The 20651-nt window shown below is 36.3% G+C and overlaps 1 protein-coding gene across 1 annotated transcript in view; it reads left to right on the plus strand.

Moving 5' to 3' along the window:
* Positions 1–4378, plus strand: part of NUS1 (NUS1 dehydrodolichyl diphosphate synthase subunit) — a 32957-nt gene extending 28579 nt beyond the window's left edge. Inside the window, exon 5 of the mRNA XM_077162751.1 lies at positions 1576–4378. Within this exon, the coding sequence (XP_077018866.1) occupies positions 1576–1666 (91 nt within the window). The 3' untranslated portion in view covers positions 1667–4378. The remainder of the gene's footprint in view (positions 1–1575) is intronic.
* The last annotated feature ends 16273 nt before the right edge of the window (positions 4379–20651 follow it).

Genomic DNA, 20651 nt, shown 5'->3' on the forward strand with positions numbered 1-20651 from the left:
TTTAAGAAATGCTTTGAGCATAGGGGAAGAAGGGAGAAAAGAGCACTTTAATGTTGGACTTGGAAAGGAGTAGATCATTTGGTCCTATCCCTTCATTATATAGGTGAGAAAAATGGGGAAGTCAGGTTTGTTTCCCGGTGCCTGTCCATGTAAAAAAAAGAAAAAAAAATGGGGAAGAGACATGACTCAAGTTTTTAACAAAATGGAATTAGAACCCAACTCTCCAAACTCTAAGTTCCTTAAATTGGGCATATGTTTCTCTTGTGTGTGTTTTTCTCCAGTTTTTCAGATCATTTTAGGTGCCTGTATTTGAGGGCTCTGGAGAAAGGCAGCAGCAATACCTTGTGAAATTGGGAGTGGTTTGGGGGAAGAAGAGTATGTGTTTTTTTTTTTGAAAATTATTTAAACATCCCTTTTTTTTTAAAATGGACAATTCAATATGGAGTTGAAGATTTAAATCTGATAATGGGCCTCAGATACTTAGTACATAATAGACTCTCCAAAGAACCTGTGTGTATGTGTCTGTCAGCTCTTACGACATCATGTTGAACTCTGAGTGCTTCCTGAGGAGTGAAGCTGTTGATACAAAGTGTAGAATGAAGAGGACTTGGGGAAAATGGGAATTTGAGGACATCTGAAGCAAGAAAAAGTTCATTAAATCACTTTAAATGTGGAAATCACTTCAGTAGCATGCATAGATATAAAGTTAATTGAAAGGATTACAAAGATAAAAATGAAATGGATGCAAGTAGATGAGTTATTTCAGAATTTTGGGCATTTAGAAGAAAGATAAAGAAACATAGCTAGAGAGAACCACAGGGTCAGGCAGGAGTTTTCTGTCGCAGGTTTGTTTGACCTTTTGTCTTTTGTTGTGCATGAATGTAGACTAAATGTGACTCTTGCATTCTGACCATGTGTTTGGCTCTGATACTTGTTTTCCAAAGCTTTGTTATAATGTATAAATTATAGATCTTTTTAAATGTTAATTATTGAGATTTTATTTTTTAAGTGTAAAATACTTTAAGGAAAGACTTCCGGATTTATATTTACTCTTGTCTTTAAAGTACTTGCCTTCATATCGTCATTGTCCCCTTAAGCAGTTGGAAATAGCAGCGATAAATATTGTTCATTTATTGATAGCTCACCCTGTGACCTGCGTGCACCATCATGTGGCGCCACTGTATGCTCTGCCCAGGGTTAAGCCTGGTTTTCTTAAACCGTTCAAGTGGCGCTGGCTTTCCTGGGACCAGGAAGAGGCCTTACCTTGGATTTGAGTGAGATTCCTTTATACAGCTTTGCATTAATCTAGGCTTATTTAACAGCTTCCAAATCTAACACATTAGAGGTAACCTTTCTCTTCTTGTGGAAGGAAAGGCTGATTATTTTTACTTGAATTGTTTTACAGAGAATTTCACAGTGATTTAGTAGAAATGTTTTGGCACATTCTGTGTTTGTAATTTACTTTCTTTGGTTCTTAACCTCTTTTTGGTCATCATCCTTCTGTGCCCTTTCCTTCCCCATGAAATTACAGTATATTATCTAATTACATTTTTTCTCTCTGTGTTTTCTTTTTAGCTCTTTGCCTTCCCACCTAAACATCAGTTATGAGGACTTTTTCTCTGCCCTTCTTCAATATGCAGCCTGCGAACAGCGTCTGGGAAAGTAGTGATCCCTGGTTGCATAATTTGATTTCAGGCTTTTGAGGAAAGGACCCAAATGACTCTGATGTTTACAAAGCACCTATGAAACCCTGTACACACCCAGTTCATGATCCTCATAATTTATCAACAAACACAAAAAAGTGTCTTACTTGAGAATGATAGAGAGTGTGTGTGTGTGTGTGTGTGGGTGTATGTGCACGCTTATGTGCACTTTTATGAGTGTATGTGTATAGAGATAAACCTAGATAAATGGGTGGAAGTATTAGAGAAGGAAATACGTACACCTGCAGCTTTGAGCAAATGGCAGCAATGTTTTAGGAGTTGAAATTTAAAATTTAAATGTTTCAGCCTCAACTACTTCCCTATTTTGTGGGGAGAAGAAGGGGTGATTAGAGCTATTTGTTGTTGTTTTGGAGTGAGGGTAATAATTTTTGTTCATTCTTTTCTAGTGACCAAACTTTAATTTTTAAGAAATATATTGACTCTATTAAATGTAAATATTCTGAGTTTGAGGAGTCTCCAGAGGAATGGAGGTCTGTGCTGCTCATATGTTAAAAGCTTGCTCACCTTCGACAGAGGGAATACCTATCTTCAGATGTCCGTCCATTTTCATCTCTTACATCATTGTAGTAAAACGATGTGACTTGAGTGTTGCTGTAATGTTTATGCTTGAAATGTAATTGAATTCTTATTATATTGAAAAAACGATATTAAAAATTTAAATATTGAATTTGGCAGACAAAAAGAAAAAAAGGGATGGGAAGCTGTAATCTTAAAATTGGAAAATTTTCTAAAATGAGAAAATTTTTATTCGTTTTTTTGTTTGGGGACAGTGTACTAGATAATACTCAGAGTTGGTTGAAAAAATTATTCCCTTAACTTTTTATTTAAAAGAAAAAGAAAAAAAAACCATTTGAGGAAATTTACTAGTGAGGTCTTTTCCTCAAAAGTAACCTGTTCCACTTTGGAATTGCACATTAAGGCAATGTTATTACCTAGGAATTTTACTCATTAAAGCCTGATGGTGACTTGCATAATGGATCTTAAATAGGATTGAAGCAGTGTGGAGAATAAAATATTACCAAACTCTATAAAAATAATTTAATTTAACATGTTCTCTTTTATAACAGAGAACAGTATAGGTTATTTTAAAAATCAATAAATGATTTTTTGATAGGTGTTTAATATTTTTTCCTGCCTGATTCTTGGACAGAAACCATTCTTTATATTTGATGGAATGTTTTGAGAAAACCCTCTTATTAAAAAGCATACAATAATTATCTAAATTATACGTTTGCAATGGAGTAGTTTAAATTTGAGTCTCAGAAGTTTGCAGTGTAGTAAAGAAGATGATTTGGAAAGCATGGTCTGGAATTGCTTGTCAGATTCTGAAGAATAAATGTGTTTCAATTTTGGATTATAAAACCCCATTCATGATTTTTAAAATACACTTGAAATAAAAATGATTAAACTAAATTTTGGTCCAGTGACATTACTTTGCACTTCATAGACCTTTTTATATTGTAATACTTTTTAAAGTCTTATTTCTTGCTAAAAGTTTCATGTGAAGCTAGAGTGTATCTCCAGACATTACCTGTGAATTCCAGTTCTCCTTCTCCTGTCCTGTGATCCATGTTCTACTGACGTTTTCTTGCCTTGGTTTAAGACAAATGTATGTCCTTCATAAATATGGGAAATACTAAGTTTCTTTTATAAGCATTCTGGAGTATGTATGCCTTTTATAATTAAATTTAATGGGTCCTGTTGAAGTGAAGAGTATAGCCCAAGTTGCTAAAGGTTTATAGTTGAGTCTTTGTGCTTTTATTTTCTCCATTTCATTATAGTGTGATGTTACACATCAAAATAAGTCTATAAGCTGTGATCTGAGTTTGTTAAATTCCTAGGAAGAGACCCTTAAAACAAGTCACTAAGGATTCTGGATTCTAAGCCACTAAGGATTCTGGATTCATATGCAGGCATCCCAGAATCTCTTCCTCATGAGCTCAACTGCTAGTACAATCTCACCAATGTTAATGACATTGGTCATGAGTAATGGCCTGTTTATAAATCCTACCAGAATCATCACACATTACACCTCATTAGGGCTCTCTTTGCACTCCCAAGAAAAACTGATTGTTTTAAAGAAAAGTGTAGTTAGTCTATATGTATGGAAGGATACTGTCTTTAAATAGTTTCTTAACACTTCCCACAAGCGAAAAATTACCAAATTAAACCTACTTTATGGATGGCTGCTATTGAAAGTATAGTAAGTGGGAGGGTTTGAATTTCATTCCCAATTCTGGTTGTGTTTTAAGTTTCTTAAAGCTTAATCAATTAGCTTTACTGTTTCAAAATTTGAAAGCTGGTTTTGATGTGAGTAGCAAATTCTGATATGTTGCCATTAAGGCTTAAATGCCTGTCTCTGAGAGGAAGGCACTATAATGTTAAAGAACAGTGCCAAATACACTGTGCATATCTACAGTTTAATCTTTGAATGTATGTTACTTGATTAGTTCATTCCTCCTTGTATGTGATGGTACCGTGCATAGAGTCAGTTAACTCTTTGTGATGTTTTGTATGGCTGTAGAGTTTGGCAACATGTAAATAATGTGTAAAGCAAGTTTTTATGATTAAGGAATCAAATTTATTGAATTTTATTATTGAAAGTTGAAACAACATGTATGAACAAAAAACAATAAAAGAATATAATCTTTTCATGGTCTGTACTATTATGTGATTGCTACATTTTTCTGAATTTAATAACTAGTAATGTAATGAGAAACTCATGGCTAGATAGCAATACTATTTTTATAAATGGTATGCTCTTGATTGAATATATCCTCACTTTTGCCAGTTTTGATTTTTGATAAACAGTAGTGAGATAAAATTCAGCTTTGTCATTGCTAGAATTATCAAAATTCCACAATAGTTGGTATCTGAACTGATTTTTTTTTGAATATGGAATTTCCAAATAAATAGTATTTATGTGCACCTTTTAGAAAGGAATTTGACAGTTCATGTGAAATCAGGAAATAGAAGGGTAAAATCTGTGGTTTGTCTTACATTGCATAAAATATTTGCTATCTGGATCTAATAATAAGATGATTTACATTTTGTGCATGATTTTCATGTGAGATCAAAGATCACACTTTAACTCTGGTTAAGAGGATAAGTTTTGTAGAATAAGTTCATGATAGTTTGAAATAAAACCCAGGAAACAAGATGGGTGTCAGCAATTGTCAAGATCCAAGCCGATAGGCTGTAAACTGATAAAAGTGGTGGAAAAGAGGAATGTATAAGAATTTGCTAATTTGTAGAAAATTCAGAGAAGCCAAAAAAAAAAAAAAAACAAGGAAATCACTCCTCATGTTATCACCCATTGCCAACATTTAAGTGACAACCCTTCCAGAAATTTTTGTACTTAAATTTTTAAAACTAGGACCCTACTGTTACTGAAGAGATTTTTTAAATTACAGATTAGAAATTTAGAGTCTTGCTTTGGTTTATAGTTTTCTTCTTGTGCCTGATTATAAACAATTAAATCAGCACATGAAAATAAAATGGGGAAAAATTATAGTCCACATTGCATTCAGTTATTCTTGATGAATATTTAACCTTGGTCCATATCCTTCAAGTGGTTTTATGCTCATCTCTTCCCTCAGTCTCTGTTATATATATTTGGGAATATAAATTAATTTTAACCTCACTAATTACAAAAAAATTTGCTAACTGAACTTGAAAATGAACAAATAAAATTGCAAAAAAATAGATGATTGTAAAAATTGAAATTAGATGTAGCCCCAGACCAAATTATTTGGATTATCTGCTGTTGTCCATGTTTATACTACCGTCCAGTAGGACTGACAATTTAAATTGCTCCTACAAATCCCATTGTTTAGCTTGGAGAAGGAAAGCTTGAGCAAAATGGAAAAGTCTGGGTACGTGCTGATAGCATAGTTGGGTACTTGTACAGGATATTTAATATTTCCACTTTGAGGGAGATTGATTTCAACTGCTATATCTTTTATGTATTTACTTCTATGAACCTTTCCTTTATTTAAAATGTATGCTAGTTATTCCTCAGTAACAGGTATACATAACAGCTGCATTAAATTTCTTATTTTTTTTTTACATTAATAAAAATGGTTAGTGGTAATAGGAACCAACTGTATCTTCACAAAGAGGAACCTACATTTTAATTAGATTTCAGATAATTAGAAAGAAAATGAGACATTGAGAAAAAAGTGGAAGGTACTTCCTTGGAGATAGAAGCATTTGTCTAGTGCAATGCTTTTCAACTGGGAGCAATTTAGCCCCCTATGGATACTTGACAATGTTTGGAAACTTTTGGCAGCCAACAACTGTGTGTGGACTGGTTGGGGGCTGATCTACTACTGGTATCCAGTGCAAAGAAGCCTGGGATGCTGCTAAATGTGCATCAGGGCAAGGACACCTTCACAACCAAGGATTACCCAGTCCAAATGTCAACAGTGCTGAGGCTGAGAATCTCTGGTCTAGTGGGATTTCTATAATTCAGTCACTTTATTTTATTTGGTGATGGATGTTGCCTAAAATATGCAATGGGGTAATTTAGGGGAAAAAAAAAGTTAAGATCTGAATCTATGAATTCAAGTTTAGAGATGAAATAAACATTTATTACACATGCACATTTTAATATTACATGAAATGATACATTTTTCCCAGTCGTGGTTTTTTTTTTTGTTTTTTGCTTTTTTGGGGTTTTTTTTTGGTATTTCACATTTATTTTCGACATTTTGAGACATCAGACAGTTTTCCAAAGCCTCTCAGCTTGTTGACTAGGTTTCTTTGAAAGATAGTAATACCCTTTTTTATAAGAGTGATATTGCTACCCATTTATTATTGCAAAAAGTTGCATGGTTCAGATTACCCATTGTATAAATTAGTAATTTCTTTCATTCATCCAGTAGATAATTGGGATTTCCACAATATAACTACTCATTATATTTTTCTTAAAAATGACTGTCATGGTCAGGTTCATGTGTCAACTTGGCCAAGTGATGGTACCTGTTTAGTTGGACAAGTGCTGGCCTGTCTGTTGCAATGAGAACATTTCATAGAATCAAATCCTGATCATGTCAGCTGCATCCACAGCTGATTCCATTTGTAATCAGTCAAGAGGAGTGTCTTCTGCAATAAGTGATGCTTAATCTAATCACTGGAAGCCTTTTAAGGAGAATTCAGAACAGACAGGCTCTCTTCCTGCTTTGGCTGGTGAGTCTCTTCTAGAGTTCATTCAGACCCTCCATCGGAATCATCAGCTTCACAACCTGCCCTGTGGATTTTGGATTCTGCGTTCCCATGATCATGCGAGACACTTTTATACATTTTATATTTGTGAGTGTTCCCTGTTGATTCTGTTTTGCTAGAGAACCCTAATACAACTTGGTAGCAGGAGTAGTTCTTAAGAAACAGAATCTTAAAAATGGGTGTTTATGAATGGTTTTCTACTCTGACTGGACTCAAAGGCACTAAGGACTCTGATTCCCATAATCAGAATGACACTCCCAATACATGGAGTGAGTTGGCAAAAGAGATAGTCAAAATATCACCATTCAATTCTCCTAATGCTTCGCTTGTATGAAGCCAGGCTCTGGGGGGGATAATGTTTTTGACACCTTTATAGAGTTTTGTGGAAATAAGAGATATAGAGATGTGGCTGGTTGTTGTTAGATACATTGGATACATTAAGGAGTGAAAGGGATGGGTTTAAGGCTTCAAACGAGAAGTTTAAGGGCTGTCTGACAGATGTAGAAGTTTCTATGAGTATCCTGAAGGAAAATCTTATTTCCTGTAGCTATAGACTTGAGATCTCTGAAAATCAAACTCAGAATCTTATTGTTAGAGTAGCAACTTAACAACATAAACTGAAATATCAATGTTGCATGGTGTCTGCCATTAAAGTGAGGGCATTGATCAGAAAGGAGTGGGACCCTGAAAAATAGGATGGTGACATACGGATTGATAATGATGTCGGGTGAGGTTGAAACCCTAGATCATGCTGAGTCTTCTCTAGATAACCCTGTAATAGTCTGCCCTGAAGTTACAGATGCCCCACCTCTAGCCTGTCTTGAGGAGTTGGCCACCCTACCTCCTCCTGAAGGGATTAGCCCCAGAGTGATTAATCCTTTTTTCACCAGATGAAACTGCAAATGAATGCCCTGAAGCAAATGGCTTGGAAGATATTTCTAATTCTTTTCATGACTTACCCCCACCACCCCTCATTTCTTCCAGACCTATAACTAGACTAAAGTTCCAACAGGTCCTTAAAGGTGAGGTACAAAGTATCACATACGAGGATGTATGTTATACTCCAAAAGAACTGTGTGAGTTTTCGAATTTGTATAGACCAAAATCAGGGGAATATGTGTGGCAATGGATTTTAAGGGTGTGGGACAATGGTGGGAGGTATATAAGGCTGGATCAGACTGAATTTATTGATATGGGTCCACTAAGCAGAGATTCTGCATTCAATGTTATAGCTCGAGGGGTTAGAAAAGGTATTAACAGTTTGTTTGTATGGTTGGTTGAAACATGGATCAAAAGGTGGCTGACATTACCAGAGGTTGAAATGCCAGAACTGCCCTGGTATAATGTAGATGAGGGGATTCAGAGGCTTAGAGAGATTGGAATGTTAAAGTGGATTTATCATGCAAAGCCTGCTCTTACACCCCAGGAATGTCCAGAGGATGCACCTTTTACCAGAAGAGTGAGAAATAAATTCGTGAGACTAGTGCTATCATCTCTGAAGAGCTCTGTAGTTGCACTTCTCTGTAGGTCAGATATTACTGTGGGAACTGCTGTCACTGAGCTAGAATCCTTAAACACAATGAGGATGACCTGATCCCGAGTTGGCAGAAGCCAGGTGGCAGCACTTAATCTTCAGACAGGGTAGACATGGTTATTATAATAGACAGCAAACTCAAAGCAGGAGTCAAAATTATATGACTCGCAGAGATTTGTGGTATTGGTTAGTAAATCACGGGGTACCTAGAAATACAATAGAAGGGCGTCTACTAAATTCTTGTTCAAGCTCTATAAACAAAAGAGTTCTAGGTCAAGTGAACAGAAGTCTAACCTGAATTACAAAAACACAGAGTCATGGCCCCTTAATCAATTTCCAGACTTGAGACAGTTTACAGACCCAGAGCCCCTTGAATGAAGGGGAGACCAGGTCCATTTGGGGGAAAACCCCATTACACTGCCTCAAATTTATACTGTTAATCTTCCTCCAAGCCTTCCCCAAGGAGACTGATAGCCTTTTACCAGGGTAACTATGCATTGGGGAAAAGGAAATGATCAGATATTTTGGGGATTATTAAGCACAGGTTCAGAAGTGACATTAATTCCAGGGGACCCAAAACATCACTCTGGTCCACCAGTCAGAGTGGGGGCTTATGGAGGCCAGATGATCAATGGAGTTTTAGCTCAGGTCCATCACACAGTGGGTCCAATGGGCCTCCAGACCCATTCTGTAGTTATTTCCCCAGTTCCAGTATGTATAATTGGAATAGACATCCTGAGCAACTGGCAGAATCCCCACATTGGCTCTCTAACTTGTGCAGTGAGGGCTATTATGGTGGGAAAGGCCAAGTGGAAGCCACTAGAACTGCCCCTACCTAGCAAAATAGTAAATCAGAAGCAATACTGGATTCCTGGAGGGATTGCAGAGATTACTGCCACTCTTAAGGACTTGAAGGATGCAGGGGTGGTGATTCCCACCACATTCTCTTTCAACTCTCCTGCTTGGCCTGTGCAGAAAACAAATGGGTCTTGGAGGATGACAGTGGAATATCCTAAGCTCAACCAGGTGATAACTCCAATTGCAGGTGCTGTTCCAGATGTGGTATCATTCCTTGAGCAAATCAGTACATCCCCTGGTACATAGTATGCAGCTATTGATCTGGCAAATGCTTTTTTCTCAATAGCTATTAGTAAGGGCCACCAGAAACAGTTTGCTTTCAGCTGGCAAGGTCAACAATATACTTTCCTACCTCAGGGGTATATCAACTCTCCAGCCCTATGTCATAATCTTGTCTTCAGGGAACTTGATCATTTCTCCCTCCCACAAGACATCACACTGGTCCATTATATTTATGATATCATGTTGATTGGACTTTACACCCTATTAAAGCTGCTGGAGGACATCTAGAGGATTATCTTAGATGTTGCAGGGACATTGGTTCAGAACCACATAAAATGCTGATGTTAGCTGAAGCTATTGCTGGAATAAACATAAAAGGGTCACAGAGAGAGAAATTTTTCAAATGTGGAAAACTTGGACACATGAAAAAAGATTGTAAAACTAAAACTAATTTTGGAGCTCGTCTCAAAACTGATAATGGTAGTATAGAAATTAGATCAGGAATAAATGCTCCCAGAAAATGTTCTAAATTTCAAAAAGGTTATATTGGAGCAATCAATGTAGGTCTCGATTTGATACTGAAGGAAATTTGTTATTGGGAAACGGTATGGGGGCCAGCTCAGGGCCCCAGCCTAAAGAATGCCGAGTGGATGCAGTACCCAGTACAAACTCACTCTGGTGATGTATCCAAGATTTGTCTCCTGCAACAAGCAGAAGTGCTGCAGTAGATTTATCTACTGCTGAAACTATTATACTAGTTCCTGAATCTAATCCTAGAAAAATTAGGACAGTAATATATGGTCCTATTCCTGCACAGACAGTAGGACTCATGCTAGGAAAAATAGTTTCAGTAATAAAGGCATCTTTGTTCATACAGAAGTCATTAATGAGGACTATAAAGATGAAATTCAAGTTATAATTTCAGTACAAGGTCCATATCAAATTGTAGAAGGAGACCAAATTACTCAATTATTAATTTTACCATATTATAAAATGGGACATTCAGGAAAGAAAAGATTAAAAGAATTTAGCAGTACTATACAATAAGAAGTATATTGGCCAGGATTAACTAGAGAGAGATCTGAATGTATTATACAGTTGAAGGTAAATCTTTTAAAGGACTTGTAGATACAGGAGCAGACATTACTATCATTGCTTTAAAATACTGGCCATTAAGCTGGCCTCTGCAAATATTAAGCCAGCCTTTACATGGAATTGGCACGGTTAACACTGTTCAACAAAGTGTTAATATCCTATCTTGTAAAGGGCCATACGGTCAAACAGGCACCATCACACAGCAATAAATCTCTGGGGCAGAGACTTGCTAGAGCAATGGCTATGGGTTACAATTCACTTCAGAGTCCCTCACAAAATTTAAATATTCAAGGACAAAGTTCTCGCAAAGGCCTCGGCTATCCAAATTTATAATTGGGGCCGCTGCTGACATTACACCCCAACCCATACCTTTAACTTGGAAAACAAATGAAACTGTATGGGTTGAGCAGTGGCCCCTATCTAAAGAAAAGTTAGAGGCTCTAACTCAGTTAGTTCAAGAACAATTTAAAGCAGGACATATAGAAGAATCTCATAGTCCATGGAATTCTCCAGTATTTGTTATAAAACAGAAATCAGAAAAATGGAGAATGTTAACTGATTTAAGGAAAGTTAGTGCTGTAATTCAACCAATGGGGTCATCACAATCTGGCTTGCCCATACCAGTTATGATTCCTAAAAACTGGTTTATTATTGTGGTAGATTTAAAAGATTGTTTCTTTATCATACCTTTAGCAGAACAAGATAAAGAAAAATTTGCTTTTACTGTGCCCACATAAAATCATCAAGAGCCAGTACATAGATATCAGTGGAAAGTTCTCCCTCAAGACATGTTAAATAGTCCTACAATATGCCAGAGATATGTTGGATTGATTTTACAACCTATTCAAGACAAATACCCTGAAGTATATATCATTCATTATATGGATGACATTTTAATAGCCATTGTGCTGGTTTGAAAAGATATATGTTCCCTGGAAAAGCCATGTTTTAATCTAAATCCCATTTCATAAAGGCAGAATAATCCCTATTCAATACTGTATGTTCGAAACTGTAATTAGATCATTTCCCCAGAGATGTGATTTAATCAAGAGTGGTTGTTGAGCTGGATTAGGTGATGACATGTCTCCACCCATTTGGGTGGGTCTTGATAAGTTTCTGGAGTCCTATAAAAGAGGAAACATTTTGGAGAATGAAAGAGATTCAGAGAGAGCAGAGCAGAAAACATAGCCACGAGAAGCAGAGTCCACCAGCCAGTGACCTTTGGAGATGAAGAAGGAAAATGCCTCCCGGGAGCTTCATGAAACAAGAAGCCAGGAGAAGAAGCTAGCAGATGACACCGTGTTCACCATGTGCCCTTCCAGATGAGAAAGAAACAGTGAACTTCATTGGCCTTCTTGAACCAAGGTATCTCTGTTAACTAAGGTCCTCGACAAACAGCAATTTGGAAACTGGCCATGAGTTTAGCTCCTATTCATATTTGGAAAGGAATTTACTCTTTAAAAAATTTAATCTATTCTCTTAAATTGATCAAACTGGTTATATTCAAGCTTGTGTGATTAATCCTTATGCTGTTTTAGCAGGAACAATTGCTTTTAATTCATCCTCATCAGAAATACAATGTTCTGATTGTCAATTATTTACCTGTCTTAATTCTTCTATTTCCAAAAATCAGACTTTTCTTTTTTTAAGAAGGCGCCTTGGAGTATGGCTTCCTATGAACCAAACTCGACTTTGGGAATCCTCACTTGATATACACATTTTATTCAAAACCTTACAATATGAGCTTTAACACATCAAAAGATTTATTGGTACTTTAACTATGGTAATCTTGGGAAACACAGCCCTCATTATCACAGCTGCAGTAGCTGGAGTGGCTTTAACAGAAGAAATTCAAACTGCACATATGTACAAGAATGGCATGAAAATGCAAGTAAAGGATAGACTCAACAGGTTAATATAGATAAAGAAATTAATCTGTGTATAGATGACTTAGAACAAACTGTAATTATGTTAGGAGATGAAATTCAATCCCTTAAAATTCAATAGCACTTGTGTGATTGGAATATCATCTTTCTGTATTTCTCCATATTTATATAATGAAAGTGAACATAAATGGGAAAAAATTAAAAGGCATTTATTAGGGCATCAAGATGATTTAAGTATAAATATTAATGAACTTCAAGCAAGAGTAGTAGATATGCAAAAGAACATTCCAAAATTATTACAAAGCACTGATGTTATGAATGCGATTGCTCAAGGGCTGCAATCTCTAAATCCATTAATGTGGTTAAAAACATCAGAAGGATTTACTATTAGCTTAATAGTGATATTAATTCCTCTCTTTTGTCTTTTATGCATAGTCTGGACATGCGTTCAAAGAAAGCAACATGAATCCAAATTAAGGATGCTGCCTTAACCTCTGTCATGCTAGCACTACAAAAATAAAAAGGGATTTAGATATTAAATTTGTTGATAGACTAAATGCATTGAAATCTGCAGTGGTTTAACTTAAAGGCCAGGAGGCATAGGCTGTCAAGGAGACAAATCAAACCCTCTCGGGGGGCATTGCCCCTCTTTCAATTTACATCACCCTTCTTGGCCTCAGAAGATGGCTGGTTAGCCAATGACAGGTAAGATTCCTCAGGGGAGGAACAACCTGTGACAGGTACAGTCGCAAGGGGCCATCAGGAGAAAACTTGGACTCTTCATAAAAAATAAAAAAGGGGGAGATGTTAGGGCCCAGAAGCAGGCCTCTGACTGTTAGCAGAGCCACGTAGAAAAGCCTTGGAGGCATGCCCCTTGGTCTCCTGTGAAATGAGGCCCAGCCTGTATGCACCTTATCTAATCCAGCCTTACTGTGAGAAAGTCCTGCCTCTGCAGTTTCAGGCAGGTTAGTCAAAGCTCACTCTGCTCTCAAGGACTGTGACTCTGGAGTCCAAAGAGAGCTGTATAGAAAACATCTGATAAGTAATAAAGGGTTCCTGGGACAGGAACTGTGAACCAAACTTTGTAGTTTTGCAGGCATGACATATTAATTATAATCTTGCTTTGCTATACTCCGTAAAGCAGTTCTCAGGTAAGAGCACAATAAATATGTGGATGTCAGTTTATTCAGTACTGTTGCTCCTGACGAGCTCCCCTGACCCCACTTAACTAACTTCTTGTGTCTGTCATTTCTTAATCCTGTGCGGCGCCCCTACTTCTCCCCTGTTCCTTAGGGAAATCCTGGCACTTGAGATCCTCATATTGTTCATTCACCACTTTCCTGATACTTTTTAGTTCTCGCTGTATTTTCCCTTATCTCTTTGGACATATTGAAGATGACTTTTAAAAGCCTGTTCAATATGTTCATAATCTGTTATTCTTTGTTGATGGTTTCTGAATCTTCATCTTATTCCTTTGTATGGGCCATTATTTACTGCTTCTTTGTCTTGTAATCCTGTTGCACATGGTATAATTCATCATTTTTATGAATTAACTCTTGCATTTCAACCCTGAGCTGTCTGTACCTTAAGGTTGTCTAGTTAGTGATATGACAGAGATCTCCTTGAGTGCCAGGAGCTAACCAAAGCAAGCACACCAGTGCAAATACACCTTTCACAGTCTTTGCAAATTGCTCTGAGTTGGCTGATACGCTCCTTTAGAGTTTAATACTCCTATAAAGAAGATCAGCCTGAGGTGAAAGTGTGGGGTTCTTCAGTGTGCTTTAATAGAAAGAGTAGGAACTTTGGAGCCAATTAGACCAAGGTCCAAAAACCACCTGTTCTGCAGGATTGTAGGCAAGTTACGTAACCTCTACAAAAAACTGATTATCTGTAAAATGAGAACAAAGTTATTACTAAGTGTGATTGCTGAAATAGTACACCTAGTCTGTAATAGATGTTACTACATAATAGTTTGTTCCATTCTTCTTTGAAATTTTCTTGAGGATAGACATTATTGGCAACTCCCATCCCCCACTTATTTTGTTGATAGGGCAAGACCGTTGGCCCCAATTTTTTTTTTGTATGCTGTATGGTGGGGGTCACATTTCATTCTTTTTCCATGTGAATATCCCCTTATTGCAACACCATTTGTTGAACTTTTTTTCCATTTTTTTGTTTGCTTGTATGTTTGCTTGGGAAGTGCAAGGACTGGGAATTGAACCCAGGTCTCCTGCATAACAGGAGAGAATTCTACCAATGAACTACTCTTGCACCCTCCTGCTGAAATATTTTTAATAAAAAATTGCACAGGTACAGAAAACATATTGAAAGGATGGTATAACAAACTTCCATATACCCTCCACTTAGGATACAACAATTGTTAAATATTTTCCAGTGTTTAAGTTTCCTAACTTCTAAAACAAATAACGTGGCATGGATTGGCTTAACGGTAGGAATTCATTAATTCATGATTTCAGAAACTAGAAGCCTTGCTTTCTCCCAGGGTCTGTATCTTCTTTCTGGTTGGTAATTTTTGGTGCTCCTTGTCTTTTCTGTCATATGGCAATGCACATGGTGTGACTTCTCCCTTCTCTTGGGTTCTTTTGACTTCCAGCCTTCTTGCTCCTCCAGTGGCTTCTTTCACCACTTAGCTTTCACTCTGCTTGTAAAGGTCTCCAGCAATATGGATCCAAGTCCAACCTGATTCAGTTGGGTCACACTTTAGCTGAATAACATTTTGAAGAGATCTAATTTACAATGGGTCCACACCGCCAGAGTAAGGACCAAGTCCAAGAGCATGTCCAGACTGAGTACTCAGTTCAATCCACCACATTTTGCACATGATTCATCTAGCTATGCATCCGTCAATGTGTAATATATATTTCTGTATAGTTCTTTTGCTGAACCATTTGAAAATTAATTGCAGATATAAGATACTTTACACCTAGATACTTCAGCAAGTATCTCCTAAGAATGACATTCTCCACAAAAACATATTATTATCACATCTAAGAAAATTTAAATTATTCTATTATATCTTTACTATACTGTCCATGTTTAAATTATGACAGTTGTCCCAAGAATTGTTGACTGTAACCTTAAGACAAACAAACAAACAAATAAGGATCTAGTGAAGATTCATGGAATGCATTTGGTTTTATGTTTTCTAGCCTTTTTAATCTAGTATGGTCCCCTGGTCCCCTCCCACATGTTTTCCCCATGACACTCACTTTCTGAAGAGTCTAGGCTAATTATTTTAAATGTCTGAAGTTCTGGATTTTCTGGTTTTTTACTTATGGTATCACAAAAAATTGTCATCTTTATTTTCTAGCAACTGGAAATTAGGACGAAGACTGAATAGATTCAGGTCAAATATTTCTTTCAAGAATACAGTATAAGAATTCTTTTTTTTTTTTGAGGTGTTCTTACTGAATTTCTCAAAATCTTTTAAAATTATTTTTAAATTAAAAAAATAACAACAGACACAAACAATCTTAACATATGATCATTCCATTCTACATATATAATCAGTAATTTACAGTCTCATCACATAGTTGCATATTCATCATCATGATCATTTCTTAGAACATTTGCATCAATTCAGAAAAAAATTAAAAAAATTAAAATTAAAATCTGAATTGATGCAAATGTTCTAAGAAATGATCATGATGATGAATATGCAACTATGTGACGATACTGTGAATTACTGATTATAAAAGAAAAAAATTCATATGTACCATAACCCTTACCTCTCTCTTTCATTGATCGCTAACATTCAATCTACTGTTTATTTTAACTTTGTTCCCCCTATTATTTATTTATTTTTAATCTGTATGTGTTATTCATCTGTCCATACCATAGATAAAAGGAGCATCAGCACAAGGTTTTTACAATCACACAATCACATTGTGAAAGCCATATCATTATACAATCATCTTCAAGAAACATGGCTACTGGAACACACAGATCTACATTTTCAGGCAGTTCCCTCCAGCCTCTCCATTACACCTTACCTAACAAGGTGATATCTATTTAATGCATAAGAATAACCTCCAGGATAACCTCTCGACTGTTTGGAATCTCTCAGCCATTGACACTTTATTTTGTCTCATTTTGCTCTTCCCTCTTTTGGTTGAGAAAGTTTTCTCAATCCCTTGATGTTGAGTCCCAGCTCATTGTAGGATTTCTGTCCCATGTTGCCAGGAAAGTCCATACCCCTGGGAGTCATGTCCCACGTAGACAGGGGGAGGGCAGTAAGTTTGCTTGTTGTGTTGGCTGGAGAAAGAGGCCACATCTGAGCAACAGAAGAGGTTCTCTTGGGGGTGACTCTTAGGCCTAATTTTAAGTAGGCTTAACCTATCCGTTAAGGGGTTAACTTTCAGATGAACAAACCCCAAGATTGGGGACTCAGCCTATCACTTTGGTTCTCCCCACTGCTTGTTAGAATATCAAGAATTCTCCTCTTGGGGAAGTTGAATCTTACCCCTTTCTCACCAATCCCCCAAGGGGACTTTGCAAATACTTTTTTACCCATTGTTCAAATCACTCTGGGATTTATTGGGGCATCACTCTGGACAAATCTACAAAATCTCCTACCCTACTCAAGGTTCCATGTACTTATGATGTTCCATTAAGCTGTCCACATAAGTTATATTGGGAACTGCACTAGTCAAAATGTAAGTTTTGTACCAAATAAGCATTTAATGCTTTAGTCTCACATGTAAGTTAAAAAATTTAAAATATTGATTACCATCTATTTTCAACACCCTGTAGTAATGACATTCTTTTGTTCTTCCTCATGCAAAAACATTTTTAAATTTGTACATTTAGTCACTATCATTATACACTCTAGGCCTTCCTAGATTACACCATCTCAATCTTTACCATCTATCTTTCTTTCTGACTTCATTTGTGCCCCCAGACCTCCTTCTTCTATCATTCTCACACTCAGCTTCATTCAGAGTTCTAACACAATTGTATTACAGTTAGGTAGTATTGTGCTGTCCATTTCTGAGTTTTTACAATCACTCCTGTTGCACAATCTGTATCACTTCAGCTCCAATTACCCAATATCTTACCCTATTTCTGTCTCCTGATGGTCTCTATTACCAATGAAATTCTCCAAGTTTATTCACTAATGTCAGTTCATAACAGTGAGATGGTACAGTATTTGTCCTTTTGTTTCTGACTAATCTCACTCAGCATAGTAACCTTAAGGTCCATCCATGTTGTTACACACTTCATAACTTTATTCTGTATAAGAATTCTTTATATTGCATCATACCAGGAGTGTTAGGTTATCCTTTACTAGTCGTGTTAAATTTGATCACTTAGTTAAGTGGTGACTGATAGCCAGAGTTCTCTATTGTAAAGGTGTATTTTCCCTTTTTGAAATTAGAAAATTATCTGTGGAGATGATCCTTTAGTACACTGTGAATATCCTCTTCTCCAACATCCTTTCACCTGATGGTATTAACATTGATAATCTTTGCTTGAATCAATATGTTGGAAATTGGAACATGGAGGTTTTTAAAATGCAGTTGTTTTCTTTTATAATTATTAGCTGCTGTCATTTTGTACAGAAGAGATTTTTTTCTTCCTCTTTTTTTGATCCCACAGGCTTTTTTTTTCTTTGCATTAAATTCAGTTAGGGTCATTGTTCTGATATTCTAACTATCCCAAATTTGACTGACAAGAGTCCATGTGTCTTTTAAAATAACCCATTTAGAGAAGATAAAATTTAACAAATGAGTGGGACTGCTGAATCATTACATTGATATTTCTGCTGGTCTCCAGTGTCTAAGAGTAGCTAGAAGGAAAAGTGAAAAATCATGGAACTGTAACCCATACCAAACTTTTCATCTGTTCTATAACTATTTGTTAAAATGTACTTGGAAATTTATGGTTATTTTGTATATATGTTATATTTCACAATAAAAACAACAACCCATTTGTCTTTGAACTCTTCCATGTTTTCTGGCTCAAGACACCCCAGGCTTACCTTGCCTTTTTCCTGACCCAGATATGGCAGGAGCCACTTCTCCAAGAAGTTGCACTTCCTTTAGTGGGCATGGGAATTAGAAAACAAGAAATGGGCACTAGATGTCATTGTTTCTAGACTCTTTCAGTAGAAAGAGAAAAAAAGCTTTTAATTTTTTAATCATGACGCAAAGTTGGTATTTCTAATATCAATGGGTTCATTTCTTTTTTTTTTTTAATAAACACAAATATTCTTGACATACCAGCATTCCATATGTGGTGTACAATCAACGGCTAACAATATCATCACATAGTTGTGTATTCAACACCATGATCATTTTTTCAAACATTTGCATCACTCCAGAAAAAAAAAATAGAAAAGAAACGACTCATACATATCATAGCCCTTACCTCTTCCTCTCATTAACCACTAGTATTTCAATCTATTCAATTTATTTTAACCTTTGTTCCCCCTATCATTTGTTCATTTTTTATCCATATGTTTTACTCAATGAGTTTGTTCATAACTCATATATTCTCTTGCCCTGAAAATCTTAGTTTCCAGTAAATTAATATGCAGTTATTAATTGTTTTCTTCAACAATATGCAAGAAATCATTTCAAAACTACAATATCAATATTACTACCATGAATAAACCTACTGAGTGAATTTAAGGTTTCTTTACAGATTCTTTTTAAAGTTTAAGCCATTAAATATGTACAAGATACTGTATTCAAAACATCTATGAAATATTTCTTTTCTCTGGTGACTGTAGTACAAATTAGATAGACTATTGAAGTTCATTTGTTTCTGTTTGCATTAAGTTTTAGGATTTGGCTTTTTTCTCTTTTTGATTGAATCTTATTTTATACAGCACTCAAAAGTAAAAGACATATTAAAGGGTATGCTTAGAAAAGCTTTGCTTCTAGCCACATCCTTTCTACCCAGTTCCACTGTTCCCATCTCCCTCCATGGCCACTGTGGGGTCTGAAGCTGTTATGTGCCCAGAAAAACCGTGTTCTCTTAATCCATTCCTGTGGGTGCAGCCTATCGTAGGTGGAGCCTTTTGATTAGGTTATTTCAATTGAGATGTGACCCACCTCATCCAAAATAAGTCTTAATCTCCTCACTGGAGCCCTGTATAAGAGGATAAAGGACACAGAGAAAAAGCCCAGAGGGCTCAGAGAAGCTTGAAAGAAGCTCACAGAGAAAAGCCCCAGGGAAGTTAAGAGAAGAACCACAGAAGATCAGGGAGGAAGCCACTGGAACCAGAAGCTAAAAGCAATGGAACCCGGGAATAAAGGACCAGCAGATGCTGGCCATGGGACAGAGGTGTCCCAGGTGCCAGCAGGCTGTCTTCAGAGTCCCGGAATAGTCCTGTTGATGCTTGAGTTGGACATTTTTACAACCTAGGAACTGCCATTTGTATGTTAATAAATCCCCATTGTAAAAGCTGACCCACTTCTGGTATATTGTACTTTTTGTCAGCAAACCCAAACAGTAACCTTTTAGTTTCTGTTTATCATTCTGGTGTTTCTTTTTGCAAAGATAACTAAAAAGCAGTAATTTTAATTTTCCCTGATTTCTTACACCAAAGTAGCTTACTATATATTAAGCTCTGCACCTTGCTTTTTTCACTTATCCTGGAAGTATTTTCTTACTGGTACATAGAAATCGTTTTTTTTTTTCTTCCTTTCTTATGGCTACATGATACTCTGTTATTGGATGTTCAATAGTTTATCCAATCCATTAATAGAAATTGGATTGTCTAATCCTTTATTATTACAAATAATAGTATATATGCTATTATGTATATATTCTATTCATGGAGGTAATATGATTGCTAGGTCAAAGGATAAAAGCATATTTATTTATGGTAATTATCGCCAAATTCCCCTTCATAGGATTTATACCATTTTCCAATTGCACCCAAAATATGTGTTCTGTTTTGTTCGTTTTTTGCCATTTCACAGAGTGTGTTCTCAAACTTGGATTTTTACTAATCTGATAGATAAGAAATGGGTTTTAGTAGTTTTAAGTTGCATTTTGTGGTAGATTGTGTTTCCAAAGATGGCTGCACCATTAGCTCCCGTTGCTGGTGTTGTGTTGCAGTGATACTTTGCCATT

This window comes from Tamandua tetradactyla, chromosome 5, assembly GCF_023851605.1.
Source record: "Tamandua tetradactyla isolate mTamTet1 chromosome 5, mTamTet1.pri, whole genome shotgun sequence".
NCBI lineage: Eukaryota > Metazoa > Chordata > Mammalia > Pilosa > Myrmecophagidae > Tamandua > Tamandua tetradactyla.